Raw genomic sequence first — 21,137 nt, forward strand, 5'->3', positions numbered from 1 at the left:
AACAAAAATGCAAGGTACTTTTGGACATGTACCTTGATGTTCCTTAAAATATTTTGGAGTTCAATTTAAATGGGTTAGGGCTAATATACTCAATATATATATATATATATATATATATATATATATATATATATATATTTTACAATAATATTCTCAAATATACTTTACAAATATATACTCAAAATCGTAATGCAGTGTCACTCCCCAGCGCTAGGGGGCGATGCATGTCTGTCATGAGCTGAATGATACGCGCAGACATCCAGGAGAAGAAAAGACATCAGCCGTAAATATTAACCTGAAAACTACAAAGTTAGAAACTCAATTCAGTTTCTGAGGATCAGACATGAAATTGGTGCGTATATTAGTGTGATTTGTTAATACATAACCATCATTTACCACATCACGGTTATTTGAAATCTGCAATATTGAGTCTCACCTGCAGTAAATGAATCGGTCCATGTTTTGCACATGATCATGTGTGTGTGTGTTTCAGTACTGTCTGTCAGGTCATCCCACTCTGCCCTGTAATGTGCTGAAGTTCAAATCCACCACGATCATGCTGGACTGTGGACTGGACACAACAGCAGCGCTGAGTTTCCTCCCACTGCCTTTAGTGCACAGGTATATCAATATAATAACACTCATCACTACATCTCTATGTTATTATTAGAGCCTGCATCACTCAGAATATATATGGTGATTAAATGGCTCTTTGAATAACTAAATACAGATTCTGTTAATATTTAGGCTACTGTTGATCTGAAAAAGATATTACAAGATATTGTTTTCATTTTGCATATGCTCTGTAGGTTTTTATTCTTCTGTATTTGCTTATTCTTTTTACTGTATTGTATTTACATTTTGTTGGTGGTACTTGTTAGATGTGTATTTCTGTACTTGTTGTGTTTAATGTTTAACATCTCAGTTTAATTTAGTGGGTCATTAAAAAGTTGATTTATTAGTGTATTTACACTACAGTTCAGAGGTTTTTAAAGTCTCTTCTGCCCACCAAGGCTGCGTTTATTTGATCAAAAATACAGTAAAAATTGTGAAATATTATTACAATTTAAAATAACTTTTTTCTATGTGAATATATATTAAAATATAATTTATTCCTGTAATCAAAGCTGAATTTTCAGCATCATTACTCAGTCTTCAGTGTCACATGATCCTTCAGAAATCACTCCAATATGATGATTTGCTCCTCAAGAAACGTTTATGATTATTATCAATGTTGAAAACAGTTCAAAAGAACAGCATTTACCTGAAATAGAAATCTTTTTTAACATTAAAAATATATTTCCTGTCACTTTTGATCATTTTAACACATCCTTGCTCAATAAAAGTATTCCTTTTACAAAGTTGTGAATGGTAGTGTTTAATGCATAATAGCATATAATAGAATACATTATTTTTACTATATTTTGCATTGCATTAACATTTTTTTTAATCTACTTGGCTATTAGTGCTACTGTGCTAGGATTAAATACACATTTAAGTTTTATTTACCTGTTATTATCAATTTAGTAAATTAAAATAGCATAAATATCTTCATCTTCATATCACTAAAATATACGTATTATACATCTTATAATCTTACATTATACAAAAAGCTACTATATATTTTGTGGATTTAAGCAAAATAGCATCATATCCAGTGGACTAATACTGATAAAAATCATTCTATCGTGATGATTTACAGTCCAAGACTCTCTAAGCTCCCAGGATGGGTTTCCAAGGACGGAGCCATAAACCTGGAAAAAGTGAGTGTTTGCTTGACATATGATCCCAGTGCTGGATTTCTAAATTCCAGTAAGTGTGTGTTATAAGAAGTATGTTGAATGTGTGTTGTAGGAGTTGAAGGAATGCTCAGGACGCGTGTTTGTCGACTCACAGCCTGAATTCTGCCTCCCTGAAGTAAATATCTGCTCTTCACACGAATGAAACGGCCCCTTCTGCATCATTTCGTTCTTGTCTGTGGATCAGAAAGAATTGTTGTTAAAGAGATGTTTGGATTTGTTTTCCAGAAAGAGTTGCTGGACCTCTCCACCATAGATGTGATCCTGATATCCAACTATCACTGCATGATGGCGCTGCCGTATATCACAGAACACACGGGCTTCACCGGGACCGTATACGCCACAGAACCCACATTACAGATCGGCAGGTCTGCTCCTCCAGTACATCTGGAAATAACACTAATGTTCAACAAGCATGCATTCAATTTATTATAAGTGACATAATGTTCTAAAAAAACAATTCTGTTCTTTTGAAATGGATTCTACAGAGGCGTATTGCATTCACTTGAAGTAAAAAAAAATCTACTCTGTTTTTCTGAATTAACGAGTTAATTTTTCATGAGAAAAAAAAATGTGCTCTGTTTTTCTGAATTAATGAGTTAATTTTTCATGAGAAAAAATTTTTTTGCTCTGTTTTTCTGAATTAACGAGTTAATTTTTCATGGAATTTTTTTTTTTTGCTCTGTTTTTCTGAATTAATGAGTTAATTTTTCATGGAATTTTTTTTTTTTTGCTCTGTTTTTCTGAATTAACGAGTTAATTCAGAAAAAACAGAGCAAAAACTTTTTTCTCACGAAAAATTAACTCATTAATTCAGAAAAACAGAGAAAAACTTTTTTCTCACGAAAAATTAACTCATTAATTCAGAAAAACAGAGCAAAAAAAAATTTCTCATGAAAAATTAACTCATTCATTCAGAAAAACAGAGAAAAACTTTTTTTCTCATGAAAAGTTAACTCATTAATTCAGAAAAACAGAGCAAAAAAAAATCTCATGAAAAATTAACTCGTTAATTCAGAAAAACAGAGCAAAAAAATTTTTTCTCATGAAAAATTAACTCATTAATTCAGAAAAACAGAGAAAAACTTTTTTTCTTATGAAAAGTTAACTCATTAATTCAGAAAAACAGAGCAAAAAAAATTCTCATGAAAAATTAACTCGTTAATTCAGAAAAACACAGAGCAAAAAAAAAATTTCTCATGAAAAATTAATTCAGAAAAACAGAGAAAAAAAAATCTCTCATGAAAAATTAACTCATTAATTCAGAAAAACAGAGTAGATTTTTTTTTTCTTCAAGTGAATGCAATACGCCTCTGTAGGATTCATATAAAGGTCCTGAAACTATTTTTTATGCTTTATTATGTATTTCCATTCAAAATCATTTAACACATTTACTGCACTGTAGTAACTGGTTTTGGTGTCAGGTTGCTCATGGAGGAGTTGGTGACGTTCATGGAGAGAGTCCCAAAGGCTCATACTGCCTCCTGCTGGAAGAACAAAGACATTCAAAGGCACTGAACGCCACATTTCAAGCTCATTCAGCCCGAGAGCCGCCCATTGGCTGTATTTTTACCTGAGGTTTTGTGTGTATTTCAGGCTTCTCCCAAGCCCTCTGAAGGACGCGGTGGACGTCTGGAGCTGGAGGACGTGTTACAGCATGCAGGAGGTCAATTCTGCCCTCAGTAAAGTCCAGCTGGTGGGATATTCCCAGAAAGTGGTGAGGTCCTCATACCAACACCCCTATCTAACACAAGACTCGTTCAAATATGAACACTACATCCAACCTGGACCTTCTTTAAAAAAAAAAAAACAAACAAATATATATATATATATATATTCTGCATTGTACATTAACAAAGCGTCATATACTGTACTCTTACAAATCACTCTTACACTCTTTTGCACTTTCCTTTCTACCTCATGATGCCATTTTGCACTAATGACCTCAGTCTCAAAAATTGACTTTCTGTGTTACTTTACATTTGCTCTTCTAATATATATATATATATATATATATATATATATATGAAGAGTTCAGATGCAAAAGCCTCTAAATGCCATTTGAAATTTTCATCTTTAATGATGATTTTTATCAAACTTGTATATTTAAGTTCAGTAATTTCACTTAAATAACAATTAATAGGTAATTATCATTGCCATTTAAGTGAAATTACTGAACTTAAATATACAAATATATATATAAATATATATATATATATATATATATATATACACTCACCTAAAGGATTATTAGGAACACCTGTTCAATTTATCATTAATGCAATTATCTAATCAACCAATCACATGGCAGTTGCTTCAATGCATTTAGGGGTGTGGTCCTGTATAATTTCAATTTGTGCTGGTTAAGTTTGAACAATTGGTAAAATTGGGGGTGGGGCTCCATTAGGGTTCCTCCCCTAACGGCATGTGATCTCACTCCTTTTGAGAAAAGCTTTTGATAAAACTTGAGAACCCTGATAAATATATATATATATCAGGATATATATATTAAGGCCACGTTTACACAAAGCTGGGTATTTAGAGGAACAAATATTTTCCCCGTCTCCGTTTTCAATAATAACATCGTTCACACACCTGCATAAATACGCCGTCGAGCGCCATCATATCTATGCCAAACCTATGGGCGGCAGTGTAGGGAGAAGGATAAAGCCATGCAAGCCAATCAGAATCCTTAGAATTGAAAAGAGAGAACCTAAAACGCCGTTTCTCCCAGTTGACACGCAGAAATCTCCACTTTGGCCGGAGTTTTTAGAAATAAAAGTTTTCTGTAATAAAAACGGGGTTTTCGTGTAAATGAGAGGCCAAACCGCAGGGAAATATCTGCGTTTTCCCTTAGCTTAGATTTATTCATTTATATATATTTACTGTTGGCACTTCTGTTCAGATGCTAACTGTGTTTCATTGGCTCTATACTTGTACTCTGCACAATGACAATGAAGTTGAATCTGAATGTGAAGACGCTGTGTGTAAACTCCTCTGTCTGGACTCTGTCTGTCTCTCAGGAGTTGTTTGGAGCGGTGCAGGTCACTCCGTTGAGCTCGGGATATTCTCTGGGCAGCTCAAACTGGATCATTCAGTCACATTATGAGAAAGTGTCTTATGTGTCTGGCTCTTCTCTGCTCACCACACACCCCCAGGTGACACCACACACACACACACACACAGTAAATTTTGAAGACTCTGCCATAATCCCGTTTTCCTCCGCTTTAATCTCCACAACCGGAAATGGACGAGCATCCTTGCGTCAAATGCCGAATTTATGCGTGCATATAGCCCATTGTTGAATGATTTGAGACGTGTGTTGTGTTGTTTAGCCCATGGAACAGGGCTCTCTGAAGAACAGTGACGTCCTCATCCTGACCGGCCTGACCCAGATCCCCACCGCCAACCCTGACGGCATGCTGGGAGAATTCTGCAGCAACTTGTGTGAGTTGTGTACATGGTGCTTGAAGTTCTTGAATTTGACTTCCTGAAGTTTATATCCTGAAAAACCCTTGATAACAGACATATTTTTAAAGAGGTACTTGAAAAATACTATATACAGATAAAACGGATAAAAATATATTATTATAATATTAAAATAAAATATATGAAGAGTTCAGATGCAAAAGCCTCTAAATGCCATTTGAAATTTTCTTCTTTAATGATGATTTTTATCAAACTTGTATATTTAAGTTCAGTGATTTCACTTAAATGGCGATTAATAGGTAATTATCATTGCCATTTAAGTGAAATCACTGAACTTAAATATACAAGTTTGATAAAAATGATCATTCTAGAAGAAAATTTCAAATGGCACTTAGAAGCTTTTGCATCTGAACTCTTCATATAATATTAATAATTTCATATACAGTACATAGTTTATATCCTCTCTCTCTCAGCCATGACGATCCGTGGCGGTGGGAATGTGTTGGTCCCGTGTTATTCGTCGGGAGTGATCTACGACCTGCTGGAGTGTCTGTATCAGTTCATGGACTCAGCCAATCTGGGAAGCACGCCCTTCTACTTCATCTCGCCCGTGGCCAACAGCTCGCTGGAGTTCTCACAGATCTTTGCCGAATGGTACGATCACACTCGCCGTCCAGTAACGGGCTAGATTTAAAATACAAATGAACAAAACGGAGATACTTCACAAAAATAGTGCTATTGTAATCTTAGTTTCTGCCAAAATACTATAGTTGCTTAATCGATCATGATAAATATTCATTATTCGGGATTTTTCCGGACTAACATATATATTAACATGTCTTATTAGACGTCTGCAATATAATATATACAATATTTTATATATATATATATATAAATAATTATAAAATACAATTGAATGTTACAATTACAAAATAAAATTATATTGACTTTTTTAGTTTATTGCTAGATATTTGGTTGTGTTAATAAAGACATCTATTAATAATTGAATTTGAAATTATTTCAATTATAATATAATTTATGTATAACAATTGAGGTAACACTTTACAATAAGGTTCATTAGTTAACATATTTACTAACATGCACTAACCATGAGCAATACATTTGTTACTGCATTTGTTCATCTTTGTTAATGTTAGCTCATGAAAATACAGCTGTTCATTGTTTGTTCATGTTAGTTCACGGTGCATTAACTAATGTTAACAAGATTTTAATCAAGTATTAGTAAATGTTGAAAATAACATTAACAAAGAAATGCTGTATATGTGCTATTCATTATTAGTTCATATTAACTAATGTAGTTAACTAATGTTAACTAACGAACCTTATTGTAAAGTGTTACCATAATTGAATATTAAATTAACAATATAATATTATTATTGCTAGATATTGGGTTATGTCTTCTTAAAGACATCTATAATAATATAATAAAATACAGTAATTTAAACATTCAAATATTAAATGACCAAATTTACATTCTTCTAGTTCGTTGGCTAGATTGTGTGGGTGCTGTCTAATAAATGAAATGTTGAAATGTTAGAATTAAATGTTTACTCCCTGATTTTCAAATGGAAATCGTCTCCAGATTTTGTTGGAAAACGTCACTGAAATTCAATGTTGGCAGATACTATGGTTACCATGGTAACGTTTCATGACCGCTGTGATATTTGCTCAATAACAGCTCTTTCTCTGGCTGTGTGTGTGTTGAAGGTTGTGTCAGAACAAGCAGTCTAAGGTGTATCTGCCCGAGCCGCCGTTTCCTCACGCTGAGGTGAACATCTCCCGAACACACCGCAGGAATGACACGGACGGGTCTGTGCTTCACTGACGCTCATGTTCTGTTTCCTGCAGCTGATTCAGACCAATAAACTGAAGCATTACCCCAGTATTCACGGAGACTTCAGCAGCGAGTTCCGGCAGCCGTGTGTGGTGTTCACGGGTCACCCGTCCCTGCGCTTCGGGGATGTGGTGCACTTCATGGAGCTGTGGGGCAAATCCGGCCTAAACACCATCATATTCACTGGTGAGGTCGAGCGGTTTAATCCAAATTTTCGCTTTATATGATGAACAGATTTAATTTAGCCTTTTATTCACATTTAAACATATTTTTAGAATGATGAAACCAGCAGGCACGTGCACACATAGACATCAAAGGGGGCGTGAGCACCTGCCCTTTTTATTCCTGGAAAGAAATTGCCCTTTTTTCTGGGGTGTTTTTTTTTTTTTTCCATTTTTGAAAATAATAATATATATTTCTCTTTGCGCACAGCTTCCCTGTCAAACAAATATATTTATTGAATAGTAAATATCAGGTCAGGAGTTCTGAAGCGCCGATCAGAGTACACACGTCTGGTGAGCTCGCGCTGCGCTACGTTTGGACATTGAGCCGAACATTTTCAGTCACGCGCGTTCAATGCGATTCAAATGAGTTTCGTTCCGCTTTTGGCACATAAACATTATCGAACTCGATATTGATATCGAGTTTTGCCTCAATATTGATATCAAGCATTGACGATATCGAAATTGATATCGTTTTATCAAGAAAAATTATATCGCGATAAGGAATGAATGAGCATATCAATTTAAGACGTGGCTGAATGTAATTTCTGACCTTGTATGGAAAATCCGGACGTTTTTATGACTTTTTATGGCCTAAAATTCTTATTATTAAAGTTAATGACTTACATACATCAAGAGTCTTTCTACGGTGTATTGCATTCACTTGAAGAAAAAAAATGACTGTTTTTCATGAGAAAAAAAAATTGCTCTGTTTTTCTGAATTAATGAGTAAATTTTTTATGAGAAAAAATTCTCTGTTTTTCTGAATTAATGAGTTAATTTTTCATGAGAAAAAAAAAATTTTGCTCTGTTTTTCTGAATTAATGAGTTAATTTTTCATGAGAAAAATTTTTTTGCTCTGTTTTCTGAATTAACGAGTTAATTTTTCGTGAGAAAAAAGTTTTTGCTCTGTTTTTCTGAATTAATGAGTTAATTTTTCGTGAGAAAAAAAGTTTTTGCTCTGTTTTTCTGAATTAACGAGTTAATTTTTCGTGAGAAAAAAGTTTTTGCTCTGTTTTTCTGAATTAATGAGTAAATTTTTTATGAGAAAAAAAAATTCTCTGTTTTTCTGAATTAATGAGTTAATTTTTCATGAGAAAAAAAATTTTTGCTCTGTTTTTCTGAATTAACGAGTTAATTTTTCGTGAGAAAAAAAGTTTTTGCTCTGTTTTTCTGAATTAACGAGTTAATTCAGAAAAACAGAGCAAAAAAAAAAATTTCCATGAAAAATTAACTCGTTAATTCAGAAAAACAGCAAAATATTTTTTTTTCTCATGAAAAATTAACTCATTAATTCCAAAAAACAAAGCAAAAAAAATTTCCATGAAAAATTAACTCGTTAATTCAGAAAAACAGAGCAAAAACTTTTTTTTCTCATAAAAAATTAACTAATTAATTCAGAAAAACAGAGTTTTTTCTTCAAGTGAATGCAATACGCCTCCGTATCTTTCCCCCTGAAATTAAGAAATCTAAATTGGTGAATTTAGAAGAAATCTACAGATGCAAACAGGTTTAAAACAAACTCCATCTAAATGTGGATTTTGAAGGTTTTATGTGATGGTGATGATGATGATGATGATCATGATGATGATGAAGTCCTCCCTCAAATGTCATCATCAGGTGTATCAAATATATACTTGATTGAAACTAGTAGCATAGAAAACATGCACATAGTGGCATCTTTCCTTTGCTGCATGCTCTATAAACCTAGTGAGACTATTTCTGTGTGAACTGATTATTTTATTGAAACAATTGTGTGAGTTTGAGGAAGATAAAATTAACTTTTTTAATAATTTTTTTTTTAAGTCAGAGTTGTGTATCCCTGGAAACCAGTATAACTATAGAAATGGCTGAAATGTTTAAGTCGTTGCTTAACCTGTATTCCTCAGCTTTCATTTTGAGTTGAGTTTTGCTGTGACATTCTGTACCGTGTCTGTTTTTTGTAATTAATTAGCACTTAGGTCAACTGTGGTTGTTTTTAAATGTTCTTGAATGTGCTGTGGTGTTTAATGTTAAACGCTCTTACCTCTGAATGATGTGTCGTTCTCAGAGCCGGACTTCTCCTACCTGGACGCTCTGGCTCCGTATCAGCCGCTGGCGATGAAGTGTGTTTACTGCCCTATAGACACGCGACTCAACTTCCACCAGGTGTCCAAACTCCTGAAGGACATCCAGGTACGGTCTGTTCCTCCTGAATGTTGTACGCTCAAACGTTGCTCTTACGGCTGCGCACTTCACCTCTGGAGAGATGAATGTGTATTTAAAATGGGTCATTGATTTAGAAGAAATGTGAAATTAGTTTTAAATTTGGAGCTTTCTAGACTGAGAAAAGCCAGAAAATGTATTTTTTTAACTTGATTAAAGTGCGATTACATGGAGATTGCGATTGATTGTGCAGCCCTAAACGATTTGCGTTGGCAGCCTCTTCATGTGGTGTGTCCCGAGCCGTACACACAGCCTCCTCCGGCTCAGGCTCACCGCTCAGACCTGATGCTGGAGCTGCAGCCTCCACCCATGGCCTATCGCCGCTGCTCCGTCCTGGGGCTTCCCTTCAGACGCCGCTACGAGCGCATTCAGCTGCTGCCTGAGGTCTCACACACACACTCGTCATATTTCATTATTCACAATGGGGAAAGCTGTACAGATCATTATACTCAAAGAAAAACAGAACAGATTATAATCTATATAATATCGAACACAAAACTAAATAATTAATTGAAAACCAACATTAAGGAAATATGTTTTAAGCTTTGATTTAAAAAGGCCGGAAGCATATTCCAGATTTTAGGGCCTGTTATCGCAATAGCTCGGTCTCCTCGATGTTTTAGCCTAGATCTACGGACAGAGAGCAATCCAATTTTATATGTATCTAATGACATGTAGAGATCCCTTAACCCCAGTGGTGTAGTCTACTTTTTTGTAGTGAGTATACTGTGATATACCAGCACCCCCCCCCCCCCCCCCCGCCGCTGCCACCACCACCCATTTGCGAAAAATTTTCAAAACTTGTGTGATATTCCTTTAGAATTCTGTTTTAATAGATTTGATTATTATTTTAAAAATTACATTTTACTATGCAATTTCTTTCATAATTCCATCGAGTTAATTTATTTATCTCTATAAACTGTTGTAAATTTGAGCTTCGGTGTGTTTTAATAAACTATTATTAGTATTATTAGGCCTTCTTGAAATAGGCCTATACTCTACTGTGCAATAGTAATATATTTCTTTTATATTTTCTTCAAGTGATACAAAACGTTGATTTTGACAGGTTGCATGAAGCAGGGGCGTCATAGGATTTTGATCATTACTTATGATTTGTTCTAAAAAAAAAGGTAACACTTTAGTTTGGGATCTAATGCTCACTATTAACCAGTTTCATTACATGCAAAGGCAGGGTTTTATAATCACTGTTGTCCCAAATGTGAGGTAGGTTAGTCATGGGGATTCAGGGTTTCCCTGAGAAAATTTTTATTTCTCTGATCTACATATGTGTATTTTAGGATGTTTTGAAGGCCAAAAAAATAAATAAATAGATAACAGCTTTAAAACCATGTCAGTGGGCACTGGGCAGCTGATTATTTCTCTCTCCACATCAGCATCACCCTCTTTTTCTCTTTGTTTTTATCTTGCCCTGTCTCTTCCCCTCCTAAAGATGAGCTTTGACTGATATAGGCTTTTCATTTTTATCAGTCAGTGAAGACAGTAAACATGGGGTCAACTGATAGGTGGATTTTCCCTATGAATAATTTTTCTCTGACACGTTTATTCACTGAAAGCTACTAAAGCTAGGTAATTAAGTTTATTAAATGCATTCAAAACATATAGGCTACACATTCATTATTGATCTTACAGGGCCATAGACAGGGCTTTATAATCAAAGAGGTCCTAAATTTGAGGTTGGGGCTTCAAATTTTTTTAAATTTCTCTGATGTGCATTTCAAGACGTTTGAAGACCAAAAAAAGAATAAGAAATAGCTTTAAAACCATGTCAGTGGGCAGTACATTCTCTTCCCCTCCGAAGGCTGAGCTTTTTTAATGTACTAAAGGCTAAAATTTTTATTATATTCTCAATATGTACACATTCGTTATTACTCTTGTGGCTAAAATGATGAAAACGGCTTTGTTAATGTTTCTTGTCCCCTCGCAATAACAAACTATTAAATTGCATGAGTCACGTTACAGGCCTATTTATTTCAGTTCAAAATGGCGAAATTAGACAAAAACTATAATAGTTTGCCTGGTTATTATTATTATTTTTTGTCATTCGTTTAACATTTATGACCTAAAAAAATGTAAAATATGAAGTTTAGCCACTTACATCTTATCTCGCACTTGCCCGTAAACTGAAGCGTCGAGTAGCTCTGCTGAAATTCGCGCTCAGCGTCTGTGAATATAAAGCCCGCCTACTTTGATTTGATTTGTCATCTCAAATATTTTGACATATGACGAGCAGTGACAGACCAATGAGGCTCAGATGAACACGAACACACATACACACACACACACACACACACCCTGTCCTCTGTTTTTGACGTGCTCTCTGCTCGCGCGCTGAATCTGATAACAGAACTTACTTAGGGAACACGGAATTCTGTCGCCAACGTTTAGGGGGGCTGATGTCGTAGGAAATGTATTTCACAAAACGATGTTGTTACGAATCCTCACGCTTTTTAAAGTGGGCATACGGAGATCTTTGACATTTCCTAGTGGGCATACGCAAATCCTTGACATTTTCTAGTGGGTATACGGCGTATACCTGCGTATCACGTAGACTACACCACTGCTTAACCCTTATTAAAAATGTGTTAAAGTTGCCCTGTAGTCAGTAATTGTATCCCTTTAAACTCATTTCTGATCACCAAAATGACATATTTAAAAGTTTTTAATCCCTTATGTAACTCGACACCCTTGCCTCATTTAGTATTCGCGGTTCTATGAATATGCAAATGAGCCCCACCTCCACTCACTCACTCCCGATCACACGTTGATCTGATTGGTTACAAGGTCGTTTGTGACGTCAGAAACACCAGCAATTTCAAACCGTGTTTTTGAGACTGTCTTTGGTTCACTGCAGTTTTAATACTTAAAAGAGTAATAAATTTACACGTGGTTTCACTTAAAGCATATTAAAAACATATATAAACAACATAAATAACTTGATTTTCTTGACTTTAAAGATTTTGTAAGCATATATGTAGTTGTTTTATTTGTCATAACATTTGGTTTTTCCCTCATATTTAAAAAAATATTTTGATCGACCTTGTAATGTCATTAAAAACAAATAGCACATATTTAAATATATAGTGTTTTTTATTTTTATTTCAGGTTTAGTTTTATTTTAGTTAGTAATTTTCAAAATTGCCAAAGCAAGTTTTCCTGAAATATTAATATTTCATTAATTAATTAAACAAAAAATATTTGGTAACACTTAACTCAAAGACTTTATGTATATTGCATTATAAAGGTTTTCATAATGTAGGATATAATGTATCTAAAGTTGCTTGTTTTTTTTGTTTTTTGTTTTTCGTAAATGAAAACTGAAACTAAAACTATTGGTCAAAAAACATTTTATGAAACTGAAATAAAATAGATATTTCGAGATATTATGAAAAGTAAATAGAAATGCGTTCTCAAAATAAAAACGAAACTACAATTAACAAAACCATTAATGAAACTAACTAAAACTAAACTGAAATGTATATGAAGTTTGAAAATAATATTAAAGAGCATATTGCAGGTAAAAAAAAAATCGAAATTTATAGATAACCTTGTATGAAAATACCATATGAAAAGTTAATGCAGGATTTAAAATGTTTTAAAACAACATAAGGACACTAATTTAGAAGATAAAGTGAGCGTTTCTTGGACTGCTAGTAAAAACGGCTTTTTTTTCAACGTCGCGTCATTTGACGTCATAGCAGGGAGCCGCAGCCTCGGCTCAGTGAGAGCAGGCTAGTGTTCAGTGAGAGCGCTCGTCAGTCAGTGTGCTATCGTTAGTTTTTGCATTTTAATTTATCATCGTCATGGTAAATTATTGTGTTTGTGGAGATTGCAAAAACTCCAGCCTGTCAGGACTTCAAGATTGAGTCCACAAGTTTCCATTACAATAAAAGGGACGGTGCTATATAGCCTATCTTTCGTTCCTGGTGCGGGTTGAGCAGGTGAAGAGACGGGATTTCTCTTCTGCATCGGCTCGGGAAACGCGGTCGTGTGTAGCGTTCACAGATCAAATGATTAGCATCCCGGCAATATGATGGAGTTCAACATGGTATGCCGAAGCAAGAATATTGATCGTGGTATACTACCAATGGCATCAAATAGTGTTATATAGGTAACTAGTCATGTCATGCCCTAAATAAAACTTGTAATTGAAAAACAAAATTGGTTGTTTAAATACTCAAACCTTTAATGTTCTGTTTATGTTATAACCAAGGTGAAAAATATGTATTAAAAATTTACCCGAGTATAGCCTATGCTTTTAGTATAGAAATATACTAAAGTAAAGTTTTTATACATTTAATAGTATATAAATCTACCCTAAACATACTAATGTCTGCTGGCCTGTTATAGAATCTGTACAGTATTGTGAGCACAGTGTATGTTAGCGAACGTGTACTATAAGCACGTCTCTCACCTAAAAGGCACCTGTCCTGTTCTCCACTGGTTCTCCTCACACCACAGCTCAATTTTTCTCTGACCATTCTGTCTGACATTATCCTGGCCTGTCCCTGATCTCTTTAGCATAGCAGGCTCATAACTTTATGGCTTGATCCGTCATACGAGTATTTCCTCAGCGTCTGAAATGTCATGCGATCCATTGTTTTCCTGTTGTGTGAATCGACCGCTCTCCCGCTCATTGCGTCACGCCCGCCACGCCCATTTTCAGACGCGGAAGTAAAATTTTCTCACAAAAACGACTGCAGAAGCTTCTGTGGCGTGTTTATACGTATATTTTAAAGAAAATCTAGTTCCTACATTGTTTTTCTATGCATTGACTCGTTGGGTCCTCTAACCTGCAATATGCCCTTTAAAAGCAAAACTATAATAACCTTCATGTGTTTTAATGCATTATACTTTCTAAAGGTGTAACGAAGAATAAATTAGTGTTATAAAACTGGGGTTACAATTATTCATGAGACCATATGATGTGTTATAAGGTTCATTAAAAGGCATAATTAATGCATTAAAGTACTTTTATAATGCAAAGGCTTTAAGTAAAGTGCCAACAGATATTTCTGGGTTATTATAACTGATAGTTGAACTGAAAATTGATTATTTGTATGCTTAAAAATAGTAAAAAAAAAAATAGTATGAGTAATAAAAACCTGTCAGTCGATATCTTTTTCAGTATCTCAGTCTCTTTCCTCCAGCTCGCCAAATCTCTGGTTCCCTCTGAGATTAAACCCGGCATCTCTGTCGCTACAGTGTCTGCGGTTCTGCAGTCCAAGGACAACAAGCACGTTCTGCAGGTCAGTGTGTGTGTGTGTGTGTGTGTGTCAACATGCGCATAATCACTCGTGTCATGCATGAATTTACCTCAGTTGCTCTGAACATCGTCTGAAGTATTTTTAACCCATTTTATAACCAATCACATGGTTCGTAAATTACAGTTTAGTCATCCATCATGAACACATGGGCCTTTCTCACGTTCACAATGCAAAACTCCCTTTCCTGGTCACTGGAAACTAAAACACAAAACAACTCGTTCTTCATGAAATCACAATCATCAGCACATAAAGGGCTTAAGGAGAAAATCTATATGCCATTTTCTCAACGTTTTACTTGATGATAATAAAAAACAAAACAAAAAACAAAGGTACATTTACTCAATTTAAAATACAAAAAAGCTATTTCAAATTATTTATTTATTTGTTTATTTATTAATTATATAAGATATAATTTTAACAATATCAAATATATAGGTTTTTAACAATATCAATATCACACACAAAGGTAATAAAACCATTTTTAATATTTTTTCTTAGTAGGCTAATTTATGATACTCAGATGAACTTTTCTTTATTCTTTTCCATATATATGTGTGTGTGACTGTGTGTGTATATATTAGGGCTGTGAAACGATTAATCGCATCCAAAATAAAAGTTTGTGCTTACATAATATATGTGTGTGTAGTGTGTATAATTATTTTGTACATAGAAATACACACACATGCATGTATATATTTAAAAAAAATATTTGCATGTATATACTTTATATTTAATTAATATTATACATAAATATAAATATTTGATATATTAATAACACATTTTTCTTAAATATATACATGCATATGATATGTGTGTATTTATACATACAAAATAATTATACACACTACACACACATATATTATGTAAACACAAACTTTTATTTTGGATGCGATTAATCGTTTCACAGCCCTAATATATATATATATATATTTGTTTTTTGCTCACATCAAAGAGAGAAAATGAAGTATGTTAAAATAAAAATACTAATTTATTTATTTATATATTTAGTTTTTTTTAGTTTTGAAGCTTTTTGTTCGTTTTCACCCATCTCACGGCCTATTTACTATTCAGCATCTAACAAACACAATAAGTGGACGTGAGAGAGAAAAATAAATGTTGTGTAGAAGAACATGGCCCTTTAAAGTAAAACACACTAGAAGCATTTGCATTTAATACCTGTATGTTTCAGGCCTAAGAATTGATATTAAGCTCTTATTTGCACATGTGTGTGTGTGTGTGTGTTGTAGCCGGTGCCCAAACCCGCTCCAGTGCCGCCCAGTAAGAAGAGGAAGAGGGTGATGGAGGAACCGCCAGAGGTCCTGAACCCGAAACCTCTGCTCAGCGGGGCGGTTCCTCTCGAGCCGTTCCTGGCCACACTGCACAAGGTACGACACACACACACTCTGTACACTAACCAGTCAACTCCAGCCTCAGGAGTGAAGTCAAGCCGGGACAAGACTGTGTGTGTGTGTGAGAGTGATGTCCCAAGGCGGTAGAAAGAGAAGCGCACACCTGACTGTGGTAATTCAACCCACTGACACAAAGATCTGGCCCTGAAGAGACGTCTCAGAGCAGGAAACACCGTGTTCAGGATCTAAATCAAAAACAGGATGAAGTGAGAGATATCCACCCGTCCTGTGAGAACCAGAGGCATTAGCATTAGCATCCTCATTTGCTTGGATCCCAAACGGCAGATTTTGGCAGCGCCGGAACATCGATTAGAGGCTAATTAATCTGGAAAGGAAATGAATTTCTCTAATGATTCTGAGGGAAGGTGACTTCCTCCTCAAGGTGACTCTGAGCTGCAGGAGAACTGTTTTATGGCTTCTGATACTCACAATCAACTTCTTGTGTGGCAGTTTTGCAACAATCAAAGGGATTTTTACTGCATGTATGAAGATATTGTCCTATACTTTTTGGTCCACTGTAGTTTAATTCTTCAAACTGGCCCTATTTCGTTAAGTGAGGCTTTTATTTTAGCATTTTTAAAGTCCCTCTGTAGTTTATAATTGTATCACTTAAAACTCATCTTTGATCACCAAAATATTAATTTTAATATAAGTTTAATATAAAAAAAAAACGTTTTTTTCCTTCATGCCTTAAAATATCTTGAATGTAACTCGACACCCTTGCCTAATTTAGTATTCGCGGTTCTATGAATATGCAAATGAGCCCCGCCTCCACTCACTCACTGAGCTCAGAGATCCACTGGTTGACGATCACACGTTGATCTGATTGGTTACAAGGTCGTTTGTGACGTCAGAAACACCAGCGATTTCAAATATATGTATATATATATATTTCTGTGTTATTTTATTATTGCTTAGTATTTTAGTATTATACATTATAGTATTTATTCATATTACAGTTTTTAGTGTAGGTTTTAATAGTATAGTTATTTGCTTTTGTCAATTTTTAATTAAAAAAAAAATTAAAATATGTTCTTAATATAGTATTTCTATTTCGCACATATTTTATTATATTTTATAATTTGCCATGTTTTTTCCATCTAATCTAATACCTATATTTTATTTATAATTATGGTAAAAAAAACAAAGGTGCATTTGAGTATAAAGAACAAATAAAAACATCAATAATAAATATATTAAACATCAATAATAACAGCTATAACACGTATGAAAGTGAGATCAATAATAACAGTAATTCTAGTACTTCAATATACAACTATTTTTTTAGTTGCCAAGTTTTTGCACCTAATATTTTATTTGAATTCAGCTTTTTTACAGCAAAGGTAAAATTAGTTTCAATAGTTAACAATGTCAACATTGATCTCTATTTACTTATTATGCCTATTTTTGATGCATCTGTTTTTTGCATGTAAATTGCTGTAGTCTGAACACCCTAGCAACCACCTAGCAACCAGCAAAATGACATGGCATTGGCCTTGAAACCACAGGACAACATATTGGTAACTCAAAACACCTTAGCAATCACGTTTCAACAAAATGTAAAAAGTTCTGGTTGGACAGTAATGCATTCTGGTCTAAGTGAGAGTAGCAGTGAGAGCTCATAATCTCCATTCTCTCTCTCACACACACACACACACACACACAAGAGTTGTGGGGTCGGCTCTCAGGAACCGCAGGATGATGACGCTGCTAAATGGGCCGCTGAGAGCCGGTTGGTTTGACCACAGCTGTTATCACAGCGGAAAGTGTCCCAGGTCTCCCCTATTAAACATTAAGCTGAGACCTTTTGAAGGATCAAACCTCTCGGATAAACGGGAACGAGCCAATTAAACCAAATCAATCCCTAGATGAACTGGAGTCATTAACATCGCTTCTAGTCTCTGCAGAAATGTAATATGTCATTTATCAAATAATATTTAATATTTTGAATGTGCTTTTTTTATATATTCATTTTTCATGTTTTGTTTTTTTTTGTTTTGTTTTAGTAATCTTGTCATGCGCTTGTCATTTTACCGTATTATTTTTTCCCATATTTTTCTATTTGGATTTTATTTCAGCTTACGTTTAGTCATTTTAACACTTGCACTTATTTATTTATTTTTTACATTTTCGCTTTTTTTTTTTTTTAAAGTTTGTTTTTCATTTAATATATATATTTTTTTATTTTTTTATATTTTTGTCAGTTACTGAAAATGATTTGTAATAGTTTTAATATATATATACTTCAAGTCGAAATCGAAAGACAAACTCACGTGACGTCATTTCGGACCAAACGAATTAATCTAACTACCATTGGTCAGTAGCGATGATGTCATGAGTGGGTGTGGCTCTGAGGCTCCGCCTTCCTCTCGCATTCTCTTCTGATTAGTCCATCGAGGTCAGGCGCGAGTAAAAACAAGAAACACACTTCAGAAGTGCTGCTTTATGCTAGAGAATGGAGTTGTAATTGTAATTGAACGAGAAACTGACACATTTTTTCATGTTTAGTGATGTAAAGCTGCTTATATTGTAGTGCTATATTAATCAGCGCAAACATATCCATATCAATATGATCAGATGCTTTCTGAACTGATGTATTTTGTTATTGAGAGGAAAGCGCGCAGCTCAATATATTAATATATTCATCTTGACGTCGCTCTCAGCAGAGTCTGGATATTTAATGATATTGCATATTTTGAACTTTTTGCATCAGTTAACGACAACACTGGTACTTACTGGAGACTGCACAGAATGTAACTCGACACTCTTTTGTCATTTAATATTCGCGGTTCTATGGATATGCAAATGAGCCCCGCCTCCACTCACTCACTCGATCACACGTTGATCTCATTGGTTAGGTAGTTTGTGACGTCAGGATGTTCTGCAACAGTAAATGTTTGATAAAATGATGATACCTACAGCATAACTGTCTCCTGCAGAACGGCATCATGGAGGTGAAGGTGGAGGAGACGGCAGACGGACACATTCTCCACCTGCAGGCTGAAGATGTGCTCATCCAGCTGGAGGAAGACGGCACACACATCATCTGTGACAACAACGAGCCGCTACGCACCGCGCTGAGAGACCTGGTGCTGCGCTTCCTGCAGAAACTATGACCTCTGACCTCTCGTCGATATCTGGCTCCTTAATGACTTGACCTGTCAATAAAGAGGCTGTAATTCATCTGCACATCCAGAGCCACGAAACAGGGTCCAAAACTACTGCAATGGCGTAGACAGATATTACAGGTTTCATAACGTTTGGATGGAGACTTTTGTCTGTGTGTTTTGTATCATTGTAAAATAACGTTGAAATAAAACTTTTTTTTTCTATATTTCCTTGAGCCTGTTTAAAAGTCATCCAAAAATTCAATTCTCTTGTGATTTACTTGCACACATATTCAAAAAAAACTCGCTTTAATGTCACTTTCAGTTATGCGACTGGTACTTACTGGAGACTGCACAGAATGTAACTCGACACCCTTGCCTCATTTAGTATTCGCGGTTCTATGGATATGCAAATGAGCCCCACCTCCACTCACTCAGCTCAGAGATCACAATTATGCCCAAGTTTCCCACTTTTGTAGATGTAATGAAACTGAAAAACTAACACTTGTGTAGGTGTTCAGATCTAATAGTTTTGAATATATTTCAATATAGAAATGTTTGCGGTTCAGTTTTGTGTGGGTTTTGAAAGCATGCGTTAACTGGCCTGTAGATTCATAGAGGTTTGGTGGTGTTTGAGTGACAAAATAACTCATGTGATGTGAAAGATTTCATCACTGAATGTTTTTTATCCCAAAAAAAAAATGATCAATGACCCACAGCACTGAGAAATGGATCCTAGTGATCGTACAACAACAACTGTATTGTCGTGAGTTACTAAGGATCATGCTAAGGTCATGGGTTTGATTCCTAGGAAATGCATGAAATAATACTACTTTGAATGCAAGGGAAGTAACTTTGGATGCATTCATGTAGAAAATAAAATGCTCTTTAAAGGAGTAGTTCACTTTAAAAAACACTTGCTGATAATGGGCTCTATGCACGGCGTTATTTCCGGTGAAGGATTAAGGATGCTCGATAACTTCCGCCGATCGTAGAGTCCAATGCAATACCGAGAATTTATATTGAATTTTATACTCAATGGTTATACTAATGAAACGTTAGTCACAAAAACAGATGAAACAGACACCCCTCGTTGTGTTTACGCTTCTTTTTAAAATTATATTAAATAAACATAACTATATATAAAATCACATCTAAACGCATGTATGTTTCGTTTCAAAGACAGGAGGACAGTAAATATTGAAGACTCTGCCATAATCCCGTTTTCTCCGGTTTTCCTCCGCTTTAATCTACACAACCGGAAATGGACGAGCATCCTTACGTCAAATGCGGAACTTATGCGTGCATATAGCCCATTGACTCACCCCCATGTCATCCAAGATGTCCACGTCATTCTTTCTTCGGTCGAAAAGAAATTAAGGTTTTTGATGAAAACATTCCAGGATTTTTCTCCATATAATTGACTTCAATGGGAACCAAACGGTTCAAGGTCCTAAAGACAGTTTCAGTGATGCAATAACATCCAGACATTTATAACTGGCTTCAGTGTTCAAACACATTTGGGGGTCACACTAAACAGTATGAGAATATGAATCTCAACCCAGTGTGTTTTAAATGTATAATTGAATCAGACAAACACTCGCTGGCTCTGGGCGTTTCGAGTGAGAGGAGTTTAATAACACAATCTATCTCTCTCTGCATTGATATATGTGCGTCTCTCATGAGTGCTGTAACACACACACACACACACAGGGAAACCCCATGTCAGCACACAAATCTCGTAGTTATTGCAGTATTCCTTTGTCAGTGTTTGTGTGGAATGAATTATTGCTATTGCTCATACTTGATTTTAACAAACTCTAAATA

The 21,137-nt window shown here is 35.0% G+C and overlaps 1 protein-coding gene across 1 annotated transcript; it reads left to right on the forward strand.

Annotated features, from left to right (window-relative positions):
* Positions 1–213: 213 nt before the first annotated feature.
* ints9 (integrator complex subunit 9) lies at positions 214–19,544 on the forward strand. The gene is made up of 17 exons (XM_039690201.2): positions 214–352; positions 494–621; positions 1,703–1,763; positions 1,855–1,917; positions 2,028–2,167; positions 3,224–3,310; positions 3,396–3,516; positions 4,823–4,957; positions 5,135–5,246; positions 5,702–5,882; positions 6,957–7,017; positions 7,098–7,269; positions 9,355–9,479; positions 9,726–9,893; positions 14,678–14,776; positions 16,042–16,179; positions 19,143–19,544. Exons 1-17 carry the CDS (start codon positions 344–346, stop codon positions 19,317–19,319), a joined length of 1,977 nt encoding a protein of 658 aa, XP_039546135.1. The 5' UTR covers positions 214–343; the 3' UTR covers positions 19,320–19,544.
* Positions 19,545–21,137: the final 1,593 nt, after the last annotated feature.

Source organism: Pimephales promelas, chromosome 13 (assembly GCF_988280905.1).
Source record: "Pimephales promelas chromosome 13, fPimPro1.hap1.1, whole genome shotgun sequence".
Taxonomy (NCBI): domain Eukaryota; kingdom Metazoa; phylum Chordata; class Actinopteri; order Cypriniformes; family Leuciscidae; genus Pimephales; species Pimephales promelas.